At 40.3% G+C, this 19,053-nt stretch overlaps 2 protein-coding genes across 6 annotated transcripts; one reads left to right on the plus strand and one right to left on the minus strand.

Moving 5' to 3' along the window:
- The first annotated feature begins 4,021 nt into the window (after nt 1-4,021).
- On the plus strand, nt 4,022-5,558 carry LOC115694132 (LOB domain-containing protein 16-like). Its single transcript, XM_030621258.2, has 2 exons — nt 4,022-4,466; nt 5,024-5,558. The coding sequence occupies exons 1-2, from the start codon at nt 4,170-4,172 to the stop codon at nt 5,450-5,452; spliced, it is 726 nt and encodes a 241-aa protein (XP_030477118.1). The 5' UTR covers nt 4,022-4,169; the 3' UTR covers nt 5,453-5,558.
- Nucleotides 5,559-15,031: 9,473 nt separating this feature from the next.
- LOC115694129 (dolichol-phosphate mannose synthase subunit 3-like) lies at nt 15,032-17,623 on the minus strand. Of its 5 annotated transcripts, none has more exons than XM_030621254.2 (5): nt 17,340-17,623; nt 17,161-17,244; nt 16,792-16,908; nt 16,578-16,685; nt 15,032-15,348 (listed from the first exon to the last, which is right to left on the minus strand). In XM_030621254.2, the coding sequence occupies exons 3-5, from the start codon at nt 16,891-16,893 to the stop codon at nt 15,289-15,291; spliced, it is 270 nt and encodes an 89-aa protein (XP_030477114.1). In that variant the 5' UTR covers nt 16,894-16,908; nt 17,161-17,244; nt 17,340-17,623; the 3' UTR covers nt 15,032-15,288. The 5 variants fall into 5 exon arrangements, with proteins under 5 accessions (XP_030477114.1, XP_056170212.1, XP_030477112.1 ...); XM_056314237.1 differs by having other exon boundaries at nt 16,792-16,913; nt 17,161-17,183; nt 17,300-17,623; XM_030621252.2 differs by having other exon boundaries at nt 16,792-16,913; nt 17,340-17,622.
- Nucleotides 17,624-19,053: the final 1,430 nt, after the last annotated feature.

Raw genomic sequence — 19,053 nt, forward strand, 5'->3', positions numbered from 1 at the left:
CCTTAGTCACGGTTACGATATCACTCTGGTGTTGCTGTTGTAACATGGTGCGCAGCTTGGCTTTTTTATATTCACAAGAGAGCGTGCTATCGATGTGTGTACGCGTGATGATTGACTTTGTAGGTTTGAGTTCGAGATCACCCACGTTGTTTCATAGTCCCGAGCACTGTAACCTGATCTTCCTCTTGTCCCAACCGGTCATTGCCTCTCTAAATCCACTCCTCCTTTCGGTCGAAACATACGGGCTTCGGCCTCATCGTCGGTGTCTGTTTGATTAGCTACTCCTTTTTTCCCCCTATATAGTAACAGCATCATTCAATTTTAGACCTAAGCATGCCCTCAAATTATTTCATCTAGGATCTCGTCTAGATTTCGGAATTATCAGGATGTAAAGAATTATAGAGGGTCTATGAGAAGAATTGGGGGTGCAGGGCGTGTGGGCACGGATACGTTAAAATAAGGAACGCATACATGGAGCCCGTCATCCCTGTATATCAAATGGACATGCCGCGGTGTCCTCTGGGAAGCTTCAGTTCCTCTTTTGTAATGAGGTAACTATTAACCGAATAACTAATGATCCACCCTGTATATCAAACGGACATGCCGCGGTGTCCTCTGGGAAGCTTCAGTTCCTCTTTTGTAATGAGGTAACTATTAACCGAATAACTAATGATCCACGGGAGACCCTGATTGGTGTCTGTTTGGTTAGCGACTCCTCCTTTGCCCCAATATTATTATAACGGCGTCATTGTACGAGACACTACAAAGTTCGGGGAAGCAGCCTATGCATTCTTCTTAACCCCTTTTGTCAAAAGTTGATGAAAACCCAAGGCTAAAATCACATGGTGGGGACGTCATTATTTGCATTCTTTTTTCCCTCTCGCTTTTCAAACATGATAAGAAGGGTCGGATTGGACTTTAATCATGCATGAAATGATAGTGGTTACTTGGAATATTCAATGTTTTTTTCTTTTGCAACCAAATGAAAAATTTGATACTTTGGAAAATTACCATACTGATCCTGGACTCATTGTTCGAATGCCGATTTAGTCCTAAAACCTTTCGACTTCGCCAATACAGTCCTAAACGGTTTTAGAAAATCTTCGAATTTTTCATCTTACCCACCAGAATATTTCCGCCGTTGTCGAAGAGTTTATCGAGATCTAATTGGGAATTTTTTTTCTTTTTCGAAAAATTTCATAAATAAACGTCTCTCTTTTTGGTACCCTTCTCCATTTTAGGTAACAGGGGCCTACCTTAGATCCTTGGTGAGAGTTACCTTGTGTACCTACCAAAGTAGGGGAAACCGAGGGAAAAGTGTTGAAAAAGTCTTAAACCTTTGTATTTGTGGTAATTTAGTCATAAACCATTTGTTGGTGCCAATTTAATTCTAAACATTTTGTCTTTGTGCCAATTCAGTCTATTCGGCTAATTTTGGCCGAATTTTGGTGACGTGGACGCCAGCCGGCCTACGTGGCACCGCCGGCACTGACGTGGATAAATTTTAATAATATTTTAATATTTTTTCGATTTTTTAAATATTTTTTTCTGATTTCTTTCTTTTTTTCTTTTTTTCCTTCTTTCCTTTTTTTTTTCTTTTTCTTCTTCTTCTACCTTTGGCCAGTGATTAGTTCGGTCACTGGCCCTAGCCGGCGGCCTGGCTTGGCCTAGCCTGGGCAAGGCCGTGCCCCACCAAGGGCTCCCCTCGCCGGGGCTCGCCCTTGCCCAGGTGAGGGTCGGCCGAGCCTCGCTTGTGGGGGGCGACGGCAGCCTCATCCGGGCAATGGCGGCCTTGCCCTCGCCCAGGCGGCCAGCCAAAGGTAGAAGAAGGAAAAAAAGAAAAAAGAAAGAAATCAGAAAAAAAAAATTAAAAAATCAAAAAATTATTAAAATATTATTAAAAATTGTCCACGTCAACGCCAGCAGCGTCACGTAGGCCGGCTAGCGTCCACGCTACCAAAATCCGGCTAAAATTAGCCGGAAAGACTGAATTGGCACAAAGACAAAAGATTTATGACTGAATTAGTATAAAAAAAAAGGTTTAGGACTAAATTATCATCAATGCAAAAGATTTAGGAAATTTTCAACACTTTTCTCGGAAAACCGAAGTTTCTGATTGGGGCCGCCCCGCCTATCCAGGTATATATACTAGACAGGCTGACAAGACTGCATTCTTTGTTTAACGTGCCGCTGCCTGCACGCCCAATCCCCCTCGTTGATGGATAAGTTTTTCTTCCCTCCCTTCCAGTGTTTTGTCCCAGAGTTCAGACGAAGGAGTTTGACATTCTCAAGTCCGTTTCTTTTCATTTGTGTCCAATGCGATGAATTGAGCATCCTAAACGAGGCATACACGGACTACTCATGCCTGTCAGTTGCTGCCTCGTTGATTAATAAACAAAGAGATCTTTCTGATGAACCATCCCCGTCTCTTCTCGAACCGATTTTCGAGCCAACCTTCCTAGTTTTTCTTCGCCCCTAGGCTTCCAAAAGTCAAGCCCTACATATCGTTTGACAAATTTGGCGCCTCTCGTGTTTAGCAGGAGTCATCGCCCCCCCCACTTTTAACATTGGGTTTTTCAAATATTCGCAAGCAAGTGAAAATCACTGTCTGTTTTCTCCAAAGAACTATTAGATTACACTTTTAACATTGGATTTTTCAAATATTCGTTACCATGCTCTGCGATCGCGATCGTCGCCTCCGTAACGGGTTTTAATCATTCGGCCGCCGGATTTCCAAAACAATTTCGATGGCATCCCGTCGTTTATGCTTCCGATCGATCTGTAGACCGCAACACGACCTATACACACACACACACGAATCGACATGGCAGTCCATCGATGTACGAATTGGTATCGAACATATTGATTCAAGTTATTCATCTACAAACATGGCCAAAACTAGTGAAGAGGTGGTGACCGACAGGTGCCGGTTCCATTTCCATCCCCCTCCCCTTCCTCCCAGTTTTGGTCAGCGTCAAAAAAAGGCGACAAAAGGCAGCAGTCCCCAGGTGCGGCGTTCGGCGGAGAAAAGGACTGAAAAATAATAAACAACGAGCCCCCTCCCCCACCACCACAAGTCGCCAAAAATTACAATTTTGGCCCCAAATTTTTTTTGTTTTTTCTATCAAGGACCAAACCGTCTGACAATAAAGAAGGAGCTCCTTCTCTCCAAATAATGCAAATTTGGGGGGGGGGGCCCTCCCAACCCCCTAAATTAAACTCAAATTGCGGTGAAGCCCATTAATTGATGTGCCCTTTGAACCCAACACGCAGACCTTCCCTGTCCCCCCCTCCCTGCCAATTCAGTCCCATTCCCCCCTTCTCTATTGCAAGCAAAAGTAATCATCTAGATCCACATCTAATTACTAGAAAAGACAACACGTTAACGAACATATTTGGAGGGGCGAGGCGAAGCGATGCGATGCACGGAATCGATCACGATAAAGAGGCGTGTCGTTGATCGGATTTCTTTGCTGTTTTTGGGAGGTTAAATTGGACGAGCGGAGCGAAACAGAATTGGTATTGTACGCATTACACGTTTCGAGCGTCGTTGTCAGAGCTAGACATAATAATCTTCCAATGACGCGAAAATCAACCTTCAATGGGTCAGCTAGGAGCCCATAAAATCTCGCATCTATCTCATGGACCGGATTCGATCTTTTTCCTTAAGTAATTATCACGGGTGACTTTTGATTCACCCCATTGATAATAGAACCTCAAAGAGGCATACCAAAATCAATATTACCACATCAATCACCATTGATTTAGACAATTGGTCAGTACCTTGAGCTATAATCATTCAAAATCGATAGTGATGGAAGTGGGTTGTGTAATAAGTAAACTGCACATGTTTTATGAATAATTGTTTGTGTATCTTATTTAGAAGTAATTTCTTCTTTTTTTCGGAACAGAACGAGTCGAGACAATAATGTTACTTAAAAAATATGTATGTACTTGCTCCTTCTCGTTATATTTATAGACCAACATCTAAGTGCCCCACACGCTCCCTGCCTCTCCCCTCCATCAAAGCAGTTTGGCTTAAAACGTACGTGCAAATCTGCGAGCTCCGCGATCTGTCTTATTCCTTCGCTCATTCCCACTGCACTCGTGCGCATCACCTTCTCTGTCTCACTCCTTGTCTCTCTTCGTCGTCGCTGCCGCCGTCGTCAATGGGATCGAGCGGGGCGGGGAACGGGGTGGGGTCGCCATGCGGGGCGTGCAAGTTCCTGCGGAGGAAGTGCGCGGCGGACTGCATATTCGCGCCCTACTTCAGGACGGAGCAAGGGCCGGCGCGGTTCGCGGCGATCCACAAGGTGTTCGGGGCAAGCAACGTGTCGAAGCTGCTGCTCCATGTCCCCGTTGCCGACCGATGCGAGGCGGTCGTCACCATTGCCTACGAGGCCCAGGCCCGACTCCGCGACCCCGTCTACGGCTGCGTCTCCCAGATCTTCGCCCTCCAGCAGCAGGTCTCTATCCCACTTGCTCACCATGACCGTGATCATTCATTGAATTCATGATTCGATATGTTATGTCCTGATCATCATCTTTTCTCCTTTCTTTCTTTTCTTAATCTAAACTTTTGTTTCCTTTTCCATTGGAAGGGTCGATAAACAAATGAAGTTTGAGCAAGAAACTCGGGAGAAAGATTTGAAACTGAAGTTCTTTAAAATCTTCTCTCAAGGAAAATCAAGATTTTTTTGGTCATGGCATGTGAATTTTCTCACCTTTCTGAGATTTCCGCTTCTTAAGTTTTTCCTTCTCGTTCAAAATTCATTGCTGAAAATGCCTGCTATTCTTTCCCAAATGAAGCTTTCCTCTTGAGGAAATTTAAGGAGAAACTCATGAGTTCTAATCCATCTTGACCTTTCGACCTATTTTTGTAAAGTGTAATGCAAGAAGATCAACCCATAATGCATGAGTGTTTAATTTCTTGATCGATTGCCACTCTCCTTCGCATTGGTACAGTACACAACATTAAATTTCTAACCCTAATTCGCAATCTCTCTCTCTGTTTTCTTCATAGGTCGCGTGTCTACAAGCACAGCTGATGCAAGTGAAGGCCCAAGTGGCCCAGAATCTGATGATGGACTCCAGGAACAACAACGTCGTAACGCAAAACCCTCAGCAACAATGGGGAGGATATAATAGTAATTATAATACAAGTGGAGTCCAAGCTTTCACGACCAATCACATGATGATGATGAGCAACAGTTCGGCCTCTCCCACGAGCTCGCTCGAGTCCATTGATCACAGCAACAACAGCAACAACAGCAATGGAGCGATGATGATGGTTCATCGTGAGACAGGGAGTAATAGAGATGGTTGTTACAATTATCAAGAGCTTTGTTTCATGCAGCCATCTTCATCGTGCACCACCAAGAAGAGACCCCCCAGCTGCGACTTGAGCGAGCTTCACGCACTTGCCCATACAATGATGAGGAACGGATCGTGATGGCAATGATCTTCAATCTTGGTCTGATCCTTCATGCCTTTATCATGATGATCATGGTGATGATGTATGGCCAAACACGGTGTAAATAGTAGAGACCCATCAAAGGGAAAAAAAGGAAAGGAGGAAAGAAAAACTTTAGCCTGAATTGACATAGGCCTGCGGGTGTAGGGGAAGTTTCTGGCAATCAGAGTTTCTATTCAATCTCTCTCTCTCTCTCTCTCTCTCTCTCTCTCTCTCTCTCTCGTATGCTTTTGTTGACCTCAAAATGTGATTGATTTATATTCATTTAAATTCACCTAGAGAGAAAGGAGGCTTTGTGCAGTTCCATCATTTATGCAACTTCATAAATGCCGTCAAAGTTCGTCAACCATCTCATTTTCTTTTCAGAATCGAGAGAGCCCAGAGACCTGATTACTTGAAAATCTATAAATTACTTCACAAATTTTCATGAATAGGTTAAGTGCAAACTTTCGACTTGCACAGATAATCGTGATCTAAAGCAATTTGCATGTAATCGCCTTATTTGTTCCTACTTAGGTAACTTAATGCACTATGAGAACTTCAAATTAACTAGATGTTGGAGAGATGGCCAACCTGGTGTTTCTGTTTTCTTTCTTTTAAATAAAATTAGGTATTCTCTACTTTCATGTTGGGTCATATTATTTTACCCTTTGTCAAGGTTATACACAAACTTGCTCAACAGAAAATCTCATGGTCATACAAATGGGGCATGAGCTGATTTTGGTTTTATAGTTATGATTTTGCTATGTAAGTAATCATGTGACTGTGACTAAAGTAAAATGACTTGTTGTAAAGAAGAAAACTTAGGGCGCATTGGACTACTCGGATTTGAGGCTGGATATGATATAAATTAGTCTATTCGGCGTTTGGTAACGTCATTTGAGAGGAAAAAACTCAGATAAATTATTAGAAAAAGCTTGATAGGTTGTTCAGACCTGAGGATGAGATAGACCAAAATTTGATAAGAAAAAAGTTTTCAAATTAGACAAAAGAAGGAACTAATTCGTCCTTTTGTGTCACCACTGACGTCGCTGGAAATCCTCGCAAGACGCTATTTTTGACGTTTCCATACTTGCACCAAATGCAGCTTTACTGTGAGACTTAACTAAAAAAAAACTAGTTGCGGCCATACATAAGCTCGAAACCCTAATCAACTTCACGAATCGTCATGTAACACGCTAGTCAAAAATCGAGTACACAGCTTGTTTGGCGCTTGTGGGATCAATAGTCATCCTCAATTATAATATATGATGACCCACTGTCATCATATAAGAAACTATAGAATGGAGTCGCGCACGTACGCCCCCCTATATTATCATTTGAGTTGGGGATTAGAGCACACTAGTAGTAGGTCATATGATTGTAGATGATTATTAAGGCTACCCCAAATCCTTCAGGTGAAGTACTAGAGGGGGGCCATCCTTTGCCCTGGACCTCATGCCCTAATGAGCAGGTTCACCTAACGTTAGTCCCAATTTTTTCAATTTAAATCCACTACTCTATGCCCCCTTTGTATTCATATTAAAAGACCAAATGTCCCCTTGATTGAATGCATGTGGATACATCATAAGCATGTGTTTGGGCTTGGCAAAGACTTTGTCAAACCAATAAGCGCCCCAAAACCCTAAACAAATGTTAAACATGTGGGAAGACAACCTTATACTTACGGTCGAGAACTTAATTATCTCATGGTTTAAGTTAAAAACGCACGTAAGGTTGGAGCCCGAATACTATAATGCTTTCCCACTAGAAGACATATCAACAAGTCTTAATCCGAGTCAATAATTCAACACATTTTATCATCATCTTCCAATTTTATCGAGCCCCTGGCACACTGGCGTATATTATAGGAATAATCTGACCTTCAATTCCAGTCACGCCGCAAGCGACCCACTTTCGGACTCATTAGGCATTTAAAAAGGTAAGATAATATGCAGAAAGGAGTACAATTAATGGCTCAAACATATTCCTTATACGTGTCATTTGTTAGACTTGGAAAGCAACCGTGTCTAAACAATGCTTAATTATAGTTTAATGGGCTGATTACTGTAAGTTAATTCAGCGTGAGTTCCAGAGACAAAAGACTGTCAGGAAAAAGTTGGCATGAGGACAGAGAAAAGGAAGAGAAAGACGAAGAGATTTAAAACTTAGTAGGCGACACGATTAGATAATTAAATAGAAAGCAAAAGGGTTCACGAGTAGTGAAAGCACCGTTGCGACGACGGATTGTAGAAAAAAATTTCTCATTAATAATGGCTTTGATTTGATTAGATTAATCATGTCGAGCGGTTGCTCTTTCGACGCGTGTCACCGGGCCTTTGTCTACTCCGTTGCTCTCCAAGGGCACACATTAGTGTTCATACAAGCACGAGTCGAAGAAACGAAGGCGGGTTCCGAAGGAGAGGAGAAAGGAAAGATTCAATCGTATGTGGATGGGTACATGGAACGATTTCATTGAATTTTTAGTCCTAGGCAATCGTCAATCAGCAAATTAAAGCACGAAAACGATAACGAAAAGGTCCGACCATACGCATAATGATAAGCAGAAAGTAGAAAATTGATTTGAAACCCATGAATATGCAAGAACTTTGGTGCTAAGTATACTACTTCGAATGAGTTTTCTGTAGCCAATACGCAATTTGGCTCTGTTGGCAGGGTGGGGAGGGTTTGGGAATGAGAGCACAAGCGCAAAAAAGAAAGAAAAAGAATGACCATTTTGTATTAGTTTACATTATGAGCCCCTTAGCTGCTCATAGAGTTGAAAAGTTACAGCTTATTACAAAATGTTTTGCGAACCCATCTATTGGCTTTGTATTTATGAAGCTCTACAAAGCTTTCCAGCAGTTGCTCCCGCATCGGGCTACTGATAATAATGATCCACATAAAAGAGCTGCACCATTCCTCGGCTTGAGCTTAAATTTTAGGGTGTTTTCAGAGCAGAAGAAAGAAAGCAAAGCGAGTCCTCTCTTGAGGCAATTGCTTTACTTGAGAATCGCTTATTTCCATTTCCGTTCAATTAAGTTCTCACGCCAAACATACTATAAGATTGCTGTAAAGCAGAGCTGGCGGACCTCGCCTTTGTGTGGAGGCAACATTCAATTTAGAATCGAGAGAACATCATGCACGACGTTATCACTTGATATAGATTGTCATACATACCTGTAATAGGTTCGATAGTCAAAATCACGAAAAAAAAAAAACAGAAAAAGTGGGGTTTGCCGTTACATTTATATGAATGACAACTGTGATTAGCTAGTTTTCCATATTTCGTAAATTGATGAATTGGTAGATGGCACTCGTGCAATATAATCTCTATCTAAGCAACAAATCTTGATCTATTGCGGATGCATCAAATTAATTTGGCGGGTGTTAGGTCAACTTTGTCCCACATTGGCCTTTAATCTTCGTAGTCCTCGAAAAGCAGGCCCGTTTTCCCGGGTCTTTCATGGACCCACGGTCAACACTCTCGGGTCGTCATTTTGGAACATGCTAATTCTTTTTTAATTAGCTTTGAGTTTGTGCATTACCCTACTTTTGTCTAATTTGATGCCAATTACAATACAAAAAAAAACCCCATGTGCCTCTACATATCTTTTACATATTTTATAGAAAATGGGAATTCGAGGTTTGCCTCTCTTTCCTTTCTTCCAAATTTGCCCTCGTATTAAATAAAACGACTTTCTTCCAAATTTGCCCTCGTATTAAATAAAACGAATGTGGGTTCACCGCCCCACTAGAAATTTTCCCCGGCCCTGCCGTACTCTAACTTGATTGTTTAGTCACCGACAGGTAGGGTCTCTCGCTTTTTAAAAGAAACTTCTTCGTTTACTTTTCGGAAACTGGCTTTTTGCACCACCTGAATAACTCAATTCTTCGATTCACCATATAACTACTGGTTTCGTCCCGTAAATGATCGAAAGTATGGATCTCTTTGCCGGTAAACCATTAGGCACATGTTATGCCATACTAAATATGCTTTGGAAGTTTAAAGTTTATTATTTGAAGGAAGCGAGTTTATAAATATGTGTAGTGCTTCCACATTTAAAGTGTCTTGAAAAACGTTATATCTACTTTTAGTTAAATTGTTTTCCGCGGACGAAATGACATGGGCGCGCACGTAGGTGTTTGAATAAGGAAAGAAGCTGCAAGTTTTTGCGTTTTGTCTCTTAAAAGTTAGCCTCAAAAGGGAAAATGACAGCGACAATGGTTGCTTTAAAGAAACCACGTCAAGCAGCCGACCAGATCACACATGGGGCTCTATTCGAACGTGTCACCATGATCACCGATTCACCATCGACCAAAACCTCAAAAGCTTTCTTTTGTGTCTGTTCTTCCCAATCTAGAAGAAACCCTCGTCTGCCATATTCTTGTGTCTGTTCAACATTTATTCTTGGAAGAAGGTGTGAAACAGACCGGCTTAAGCTAATTATATGGTCATTAGAATTTGATACTTTGTTTTCTTTATTAACGTTAGGCATTCGCATTCCAATGCTGCCAGCCGACTATTGTTGAAAGTCATACCGCGCTTTTAGAATTGGCCTGTTGGCCTCGTGAGCTTGTTGTCCCGCTTGATCGAACTCGTCCCGGTTCCTCCTCGTAAACTCAGCAAAAGAGAGAATAATACTATCAACCTCATTCGGTGTTCATGCGCCAACCAACTAGCTGAAGAATTAATGATTTACTGACATTTTTGTTTTGGATACTCCAGAACGTTAAGTTGGTTTTGAAGCTTTAGTTCATTGACAATCAAATGCTTCTTACAAGGGTCACTCTCTCTTCACAGATTTTCTTCTACCACAGCAAAAACTAGTGCTGTAAAGGCAAATTTTGCTCGAGGGCACTTAGGTTTTCCTTCCTTGGTTGTCCAGTTATTGTAACAAGGACACTCCTCCTTGTGGCCATAAGTTCCTGATGGAACACACAAACACTTTGTACAGCACTTGTGGCAAAAGAACAGGCATGGCTTCTGGTGAGACGTCCCCGAGCACCAGTAGTCGCAAGCTTTTGAGCATTCTACGGAAAAAGAAAGCGCAGAGTTAATCAGAAAACCATAGAATTTAAAGGGTTGATTTCTATTTTTGGTGGAATTTCAATTGGTAAACTTGAACTAAAGTAGAATGATGGAATGGCCAAACCACATACCTTCTGGACGAAGAGACCCTTCCCCACCAGCCTAAAACTGGTATTGTCACAGGTTAATATGCATGTGAGAAAATCTTTACCGCAGGTGAGTAAATAAAAAAGGGAAGCCCTTTGCAATTTTCCTGAAATGGGGAAAATGTTGACATGTTCTTACCATTGAGACTGCAAAAAAGCACATTGAGGCAATGAGCAAGAAGAGGAAAGAAGATTGAAGCCTTGAAAAGCAAGCCATATTATTATTTTTCTGGTTTTTTGGAAATTATTTAAGGGAGAAATACACACATTCGGGCTTTTGGAATATGGGGCTTCACTTAAATAGAGGGGAAATTACCAAAAAATGTGTTAAACCTATTGTATACGTGTCAATTCGGTCAAAAACCTTTCAATTTGGCTAATTTAATCCTAAATCTTTTGACGATTTGCCAATTTATTCTTAAATCTTTCAATTATGTCAATTTAGTCCTAAATTTTTTGATGATTTGCTAATTTAGTCCTAAACCTTTTAATGATTTAGGGCCAATTTGGTTTGGTTTTGGGGGAATGTTTTTAACAAAATGCAAAGGCCTTTAAGCTAAAGGAGTTTTTCGAAATGCAAGTAAAGTTTGATAAAGTGTATTTTAAAATCACGTTTGAAAGCAACTTTGACCTAAAAAAAACTATATTTTGTAAATGACTGTTACTAATATTTTTTTTAGAAAAAGCTTGAGGTGGAGCTCAGCCATCGGCGGGCCAAAATAGCCGCCAGCCAGCCTCGCCTGGGGTCGAGCGACATCACACGATGCCGCTTGTGGTCCTGCGAGCCAATCGATGCTGCTTGAGGTCGAGCCCAAGCAATGGTTGCCTGAGATCACGTGACCTAGGGGACACCTGAGGTCGCGCGGCCTAACGCAGTGGTCGCCGACAGTAGTTTGACTTTTATTTAGCAGTAGCAAATGTGCACAAGCATAATACAGACAGTTTTGCTATTTTAAGTGTTTTTTTGTTATTTTGTTTAAATCGGCCTAATTCCATTAATAACCCCAAACTATGGGTATTATCCCAATTCTACCCCAAACTATTCTTTGTCTCATAAAAAATCACAAACTTCCACTTTCTTCCCAAATCTGCCCTTTGTTATTTTTCGTCCAATTATACCCTTAGAATTTGACTAGTTAGATCCACGTCCATTTAATCTTCCAAATTAAGTTTTTTTTTTCATTTTTTTTTCCTTTCTTCTTATCCCTTCACTTCTACCATAACAAACCACCATCAACCTAGCCATGAGATCAACCGGTTGCCTTCAGGATACTACGTCAGACGGGGATGTTGCGGAGGGCACTGCCGGCGGTCCCGTAGCCACAGCAGCTGTTGCAAAAGTGGGGCGACTAAGGGCGCGCATGGAATCCATTCTGGAGTAGAAATTCTGCTCCAGAATGCATTCCGGAACAGAAATGTGTTTGTTAAAAAATTTCCGGAATGCATTTTGGAGCAATTTTTGCATTCTGGAATAAAAATGTGTTTCTTAAAAATACTTGATTCCAGAATGCATTCTTGATTTCAGAATGCATTTTTGATTCCAGAATGAGTTTTGGGCAAGAAAAAAAGAAGCTACTTTTTGTAGTTTCTCTCTTCCAAAATGCATTCTCCCTATTTTCTCTCTTTTTCTTACTAATTTTTTTTTTTCAGAAAATGCATAAAAATTGAAAAATTCCAGAAAAATTCATAAAAATTCATAAAAATTTCCAGAAAATAAAAAAAAGTCAGATTTCGAGAAAATAGGAAATTTGGTGAATTTTTTTCAAAAAATATAAAAAAATCAAAAATTTCAAAACTTCACAGAATGGCTTAGAATACCTTTGGGCACCCACTTTTGAGTGAAATTTAATTTTTTTGATATGCCCAAAAAAATCAAAAAATCAAAAATTTCAAAACTTCACAAAATAGCTTAGAATACCGTTGGGCATCCACTTTGAGTGAAATTTAATTTTTTTGAGATGCCCAAAAAAATCAAAAATTTCAAAACTTCACAAAATGGCTCAGAATACCTTTGGGCACCCACTTTGAGTGAAATTTAATTTTTTTGAGGTGCCCCAAAAAATCAAAAATTTCAAAACTTCACAAAATGGCTTAGAATACCTTTGGGCATCCACTTTGAATGAAATTTATTTTTTTTGAGGTGCCCAAAAAAATCAAAAAAATAAAAATAGATTTCTGTTCCAGAAATCAATTTCTGGAGCAGAATTAGTCATGTTTTATCAAACAGGTTTCTTCTCCAAAAATCAATTTCTTGCAAGAATTCCGGAAATCAATTTCTGGCAAGAATTTGATTTCTGGAGCAGAATGGTTACCATTCGCGCCCTAAAAGAGGTTGGAGTTGTTGTAGTAGCAAAACTTGGTACATGTGGAATCACAGGGAGGGCATATTAGCTGTTCTTGCTCTGGGAATTGAGGACTCGTTGTGCATTGAAACGGTGATGATGGGTCTTGGTGCATTTTGGTGAGACTTACCAAAAATAAGTTCAAGTTCTTAGAGTTTTAAGGACTGAAAATGGTCGAAATCAGGGGTTTTGAGGCCAAAATGATTCGATTTTGAAGTGAATATGTGAGTTAGAGCTCAAAGGCATGTGCGGAACTAAGTATTGGTTCCGTTTTGTTCAGCTCAAGAGGAGAGATTAACTCAAATGTGAGGTCGTGTGCCTCAATTGCGAGTGGCAACCTCCATTAATGGAGATCGACCATAGAGCATAGAGTGAGAGAGAGAAGAGCTTGGGCTCGTTCTGTCGTCGCCCGAGCACGAAATGGATCTACAAAACTTCAAGGATGACTAAGTGAAGGTAATGGCCAATAAAAATGACTTCTTGAAGCTTGAAAAATTGAAACCAGAAATAGGGGTTTCAATTTTTACTGCGGGAGATGATTCCGACGACTGCCCACAGTCGCGAAGGGGTTGTCAGAAGTCGTGGTGCAACGTCGGAGTTCTGGGTGGCGATTGGTGAGCGCCGGTGAATTGTGGCCGAGCATGTTTGTGCGAAGAAGACGATGAACAGTGTTGTTCACACAGGTTGTCCATGGCGGCAGTAAAAGGAAGAAGGAGAAAGAAAAGAAATTCAACTAAGCTGACGTGTGAAAAAGGACAAATAGATGACACATCAGATTATAAGGGTATAATTGGATGGTAAAATAATAAAGGATAGACTGGGTATAAAATAAAAGTTGATGACTTTTTATGTAATAGAAAAAAGTTTGGGATAAATTTGGGACATAACACAAAGTTTGGGAGTTTTAATGAAATTCGGCGTTTAAATCTTGTGACTTAGTCACTTTAACTTTTATTTAACACTAGCAAATGTGCACACGAGTTTTTTTTTTTTGGGACATAACATAAAGTTTGGGATTTTTAATGAAATTCGGCCATTTAAATCTTGTGACTTAGTCACTTTAACTTTTATTTAACACTAGCAAATGTGCACACGAGTTTTTTTTTTTTGTGACATAAAATTTGGGATTTTTAATGAAATTCGGCCGCTTAAATCTTGTGACTTAGTCACTTTAACTTTTATTTAACACTAGCAAATGTGCACACGAGTTTTGTCTGCGTGTTTGCGAAAAACTGAACTTCGAAATATTTAAGGAAAACTACTTTTTGCGAAATGTTTGAATCATTTACTAATGAACAAAAATTATTCATAAAAATATACAATGCAAGACATTGTATAAATATAATGAACAGATAAATATACTTAAATATTTGAATTTTATGGAAAGTAGTTTAAGAATAAAAAAATTAAAATTAAAATTAAATATATAAATGCTTAAATAAAATTATTTGCTTACAAATTTACTCTTGGATTCAATATGTATAAAATAAGTAATAGAGAAGATTTAAAGAATAAAAAAAATCAAAATTCTCTCTTCGCTTTATATAATAATAGAGATAAAATACCAAAAACCATTGACACAATATCAAATCTTGATATATAAATAAGTTATAAATTGACATACTATTTTTTCATGATTTTTTAGAACTTAAAATAACTTTGTTCTTCGTCCAAAACATGAAAAAGAAAAGTTCGAATTTTCTATAAAATAAGAAAGCAACTCAAAAGGTGCCGGTTCTTTTAGTTATGGCGATGGCCCTGGTTTTTTTATTTTGGCATAGTGAAGAAATTACCCCAAAGTACGTTCTCAACTTTGACTGGATCTGGACATATCCTCTTTTGCAAAGGCAAAAAGTTTAATTACTGCACAAACATATCAATATATTTTGAAAGTAAATTACCTAAATCTCATTGCTCTATCTCCATTCCTTTTTGGGCCAGACTGGTTTCTCTCTCTCTCTCTCTCTCTCTCTTCAATCACTTACTCAAATGTCTGTAATTAAAGGCAATCAGTACATCAAAGAACATACATTCAAAAGAAGAAAAACCCACAGAGAGAGAGAGAGAGAGTACTGTATGACTATACATCAAAGAACTGGCTAAAGGATTGTGGACAAGATGAACAAAAATTCGATTTCACCTACAAGCATACGCGCCAAGAGCATGACTTTTCACGATTAGTTGATAACTTGACAATCAAAAATGTCAAAAAGCTCGAGTAAAGTGTTCATCAGCTGCTCTATTCCCGGAAGACTCGGAGATCAACTTCCACTCGAATAGGACTGATCTGTGTGTAAATATGTTCAGTAGGTCAAATCATTCGGAACCAACATCGACCCCTCTTTGCTTCAAGAAATGCTTGGCCTCAACAACGTCCTGCAAAAGATTCAACTCTCTTGCCTCAACACAAAGTTTAACTATATGTTCCAGTTAAAAAAAAAAACAAACTATAACTGAACTAAAACGTGCGCAAAAAATGGGCAGGTACAGAATACATTGCTAAGTTCCAGCAAATAGTCCAACAATGGTGCAATCATTCCAGCAAATTGTCCAACAATGGAGCAATCATTCTGAAAGACCAAATTCATATGATTCATTGCAGCTGTGTGCCATCCTATTATCACATCATAGATATTTCACTACGGTCTTCCACCACTCCTTCCAGAGACACCAAGCACGAGCTAGCTACTCAGAGAGAACCTCAGAGAGCAAGAAACTGTGCTAGGTGTAAAGTCAGGTTCAGGTTACCGCATACTCCTGTGGTAGACCCACGAGTCAGCGTTAACACAGGCGGGCAGATTAATAAACTAAATTGAGTAACAAGTCCTCTTGCCGTAGAATGCGTTTTGACGGGTCTACTCTTAGAGGACCATATTCCCCCCAAGACCACCCACCACACCCCAAACCACACACATAGAGCGGTCACTGACAAGCCACTGAGTAAATACCATGGGTATTGTTTTGAATCTCAGACCACCTGCATCTCGAGGTCAAGACAAAGTCGAACTTACAGAAATACAATGATATATGACACTGGAGCCAAATTGTTTTACCACTTCCATATGGTCCCAGGGTTAACAAGTTAAATGCAAGGCTCCAAGAAACCTGATAAAACAAGCACCAAAGTCCCAACCTAAAAGATTGGACAAGATTTCATAGACTGCCTGAACACGAAACCAAGTGATGTCTTGAGAAATACTATTTGAGTATCAAATTTGAAAACATATACAGACTTTCTTCAAGAAATGTTGGAAGAGACTAAATATGTTAGAAGGTCATGATCTCAATGATGTTCTTCATTCGAGATAAGAAAAAAAAATATATATATATATATATATATAGGCAACAGAACTAGCTCCCATGAGAAATTTTCCTTTTAGGCATTCACTCAAGCACTTTGCATGCAGCACACTACCAGTAACATTTCCAAAGAGGAGCCTCAGTATAATCCTTACAAAAATATACACGCTAGCACCATTAAAACAACCAGAAGGTAAAGAAACAAATACAGAGAGAAATGGAACCCACTGAGAGTCGAAAATAGATTTATCGACGTATGAGCCTTGTCTGGTAACAAAATTAAGAAAATTCGAAAAACGAAATACCTGCTGCAACAACAATGCCTCTTGAGGACAAGTTGGAAAGTGCATTAGGCCGATGCCAACCATTAGCAATCCATAGCATCCCAGTGAAACAATGAAATATATTGGTAGCTGAAGAACAATTAGCAACACAAAACATCAAGCTACCGACGAAAGTAAGGATCTTACAAGGGAAAAGGAGATCAGAGAAGGGAGAGGCAACTAAAAAGATTCTCACCAACCAAGTCTGACTTCGCGGAACTACGGACATCTCCAGGAGACCAATCCACATGGCAGAGATAGCCACCAACAAGGTAATTATCTTCACAATATGCTTCATTATGCCCAAGCAATCCTACCCTTCGCCACACGTAAGTAAAAAAATCAGACCAGCAAGAGCAAATCTCCCACCAGAACAGCAACAACATCTTTGATGCTCTTTGTTGCTATTGCAGGATATTCCATACAGAAATTTCTCACATAAAACATTTGCCCCTTTTTCACTTTCAAGCCAGTGTAGCAAACATTTGTGCACACCACACGTAAGTCAATACCAGTCGTCCCTAACTAATTAGGAAATTCTAAGACATGGACATCGAATGAATACCTGATTCGACTTAAAGAATATATCTAAAATGGAGGGATGAAGGAGAAATTCAGTAAGCCGATCCGATTTGGCCGTGATCGCAACCTCGAACCCAGCGAAAACTTTTCAACAATTAGCCAGAGTTTCAAGAGATGCAAACCTTTCTGATCGGAGGGAAGGAAGGAAGGAAAAAATCAAACCTTGAAAGATCGCACGGATTGGTGAAGCTTTTAGAGTCAAACCCAACAAAGTAACCAATGAAAGCTCGGACCTTTGCGATGACGGAGAGAACCCAGGTCGACGATCGAGGCTTCGGAGGAGGGAAAGCGAAGATTTGAGCGCTGATTACTGCTGGTGGCTTCTCTGTTATGTTCGGTTCAGCAAATGCGATGGAGAAAAAGAGCAGAGGAAGAACATCGCAGGTAGCAACTGACGAAGGAAATGGAGGTGGAGGATTGACCGATCGGGTTTGGTCCAACTGGGCCTGTGTCGGGCTTTTGGCGGGCCGGACTTAGTACCGTCAGTTGAAAGGCAGGAAGGAGAACAAATATCGTCAGGATTTCCGGCCTCAACACAATTGCTCAGATCCACCAAATCAACCAGAAGGGAGCAACCATTTTGAATTGAAAGGCCAAATTCATGCGATTCAGTGCAGCCGTTGGCATCACACCATAGCTAAACTGTCAATTCTTTAGATGAGAAAGTTTCACGCTCCCCTGGGCAAAAGATGGAAGCAACATAACTGCACCGAGGTCAAATATCACAACGGATCGGTTAACTCAACATGACAATGGATCTGATTCTTTGTTAAGGATGAAGAGCATGTACGCCCTTCCCTTGAGATGTCGCTATACCTCGGGGTTATGTAACCAACATGTATATATGCAGGTAAATCGAGTCACGAGTCCATATCCAGACGATGTCTCCCAAATGTTCCGGAGTCGAAAGGTAATGTCATTATCAATTACTGCCAAGTGCCATCCACGAGGCCTAAATCACATAAGACTTTTCCACCACGGTTTCCCATTAGTTCTTCCTTATCCACCAAGCGCTAGCTACACTGCCAGCAAGAACTTCAGAGAGCAAGAAATTGCGGGAGATGTTCAGCTCACCCAATCCTCCTGTATGATGATCCAAGAGTTGGCCTGAACATGCCATGAGAAGCCCAGGTGAGAATCCACGGTAGCTCTTATGGCATTTACAGTCCCCTGAGACCACCCTCAGCTTTCCAACCAACCAACACACACAGAGAGTGGCCACTGCCAAGGCGCGTAACAAATGCCATGGGTATCGTCTCAAATCTCAGACCACCTGCTTCTCGAGGTCGAGACGAACTCGAACTCGCGAAAGTACAATTACATATGACAAGGGTGCCATATGGTTCTACAGCCTCAACATGTTCCCAGAGGTGATTAGTCAAGCAAAATGTTCCCAGAAGCCCGATGAAACTGCAGAGTGCAGGACCCAAAAGAATGAGCAAGATTTCCTAGACCGCCTGAACAAGAGACTAAGCACGTCTTGAGAAATAATACTCTTCGAAGTGTCAGATGTGAAAACATATGTAGACTTTCTTCGAGAAATATTGTTAGATGGTCGTGATCTCAACATGTTCTTAGAAAAATTTCTCAAAATAGACCCTCCCTAAACTACTAATGAAATTAGACTTTTATCTTTGTCCCGTCACTCTTAAAAGTTGTCTAATCATTGTCCTCGTAATCCATGGAAACACTTTCACAACATTTATCCTTTTAAAAATAGCACCAATGTATCATCAACGCTTACAGCTGGAGCAGCAACTGCACACATTATTCTATTTTTATGTCTTGATTTTTTTTATTTTACAAGTTTTATATTCAATTTAGTTAAAATTCAAGAACGGATAATAGAAAGACATAACGTAGTGTATTTGAAATA

The sequence above is a fragment of the Syzygium oleosum genome, unplaced genomic scaffold (assembly GCF_021117445.2).
Source record: "Syzygium oleosum isolate NSW1041296 unplaced genomic scaffold, Sole_v2.1 Sole_v2.09, whole genome shotgun sequence".
NCBI lineage: Eukaryota > Viridiplantae > Streptophyta > Magnoliopsida > Myrtales > Myrtaceae > Syzygium > Syzygium oleosum.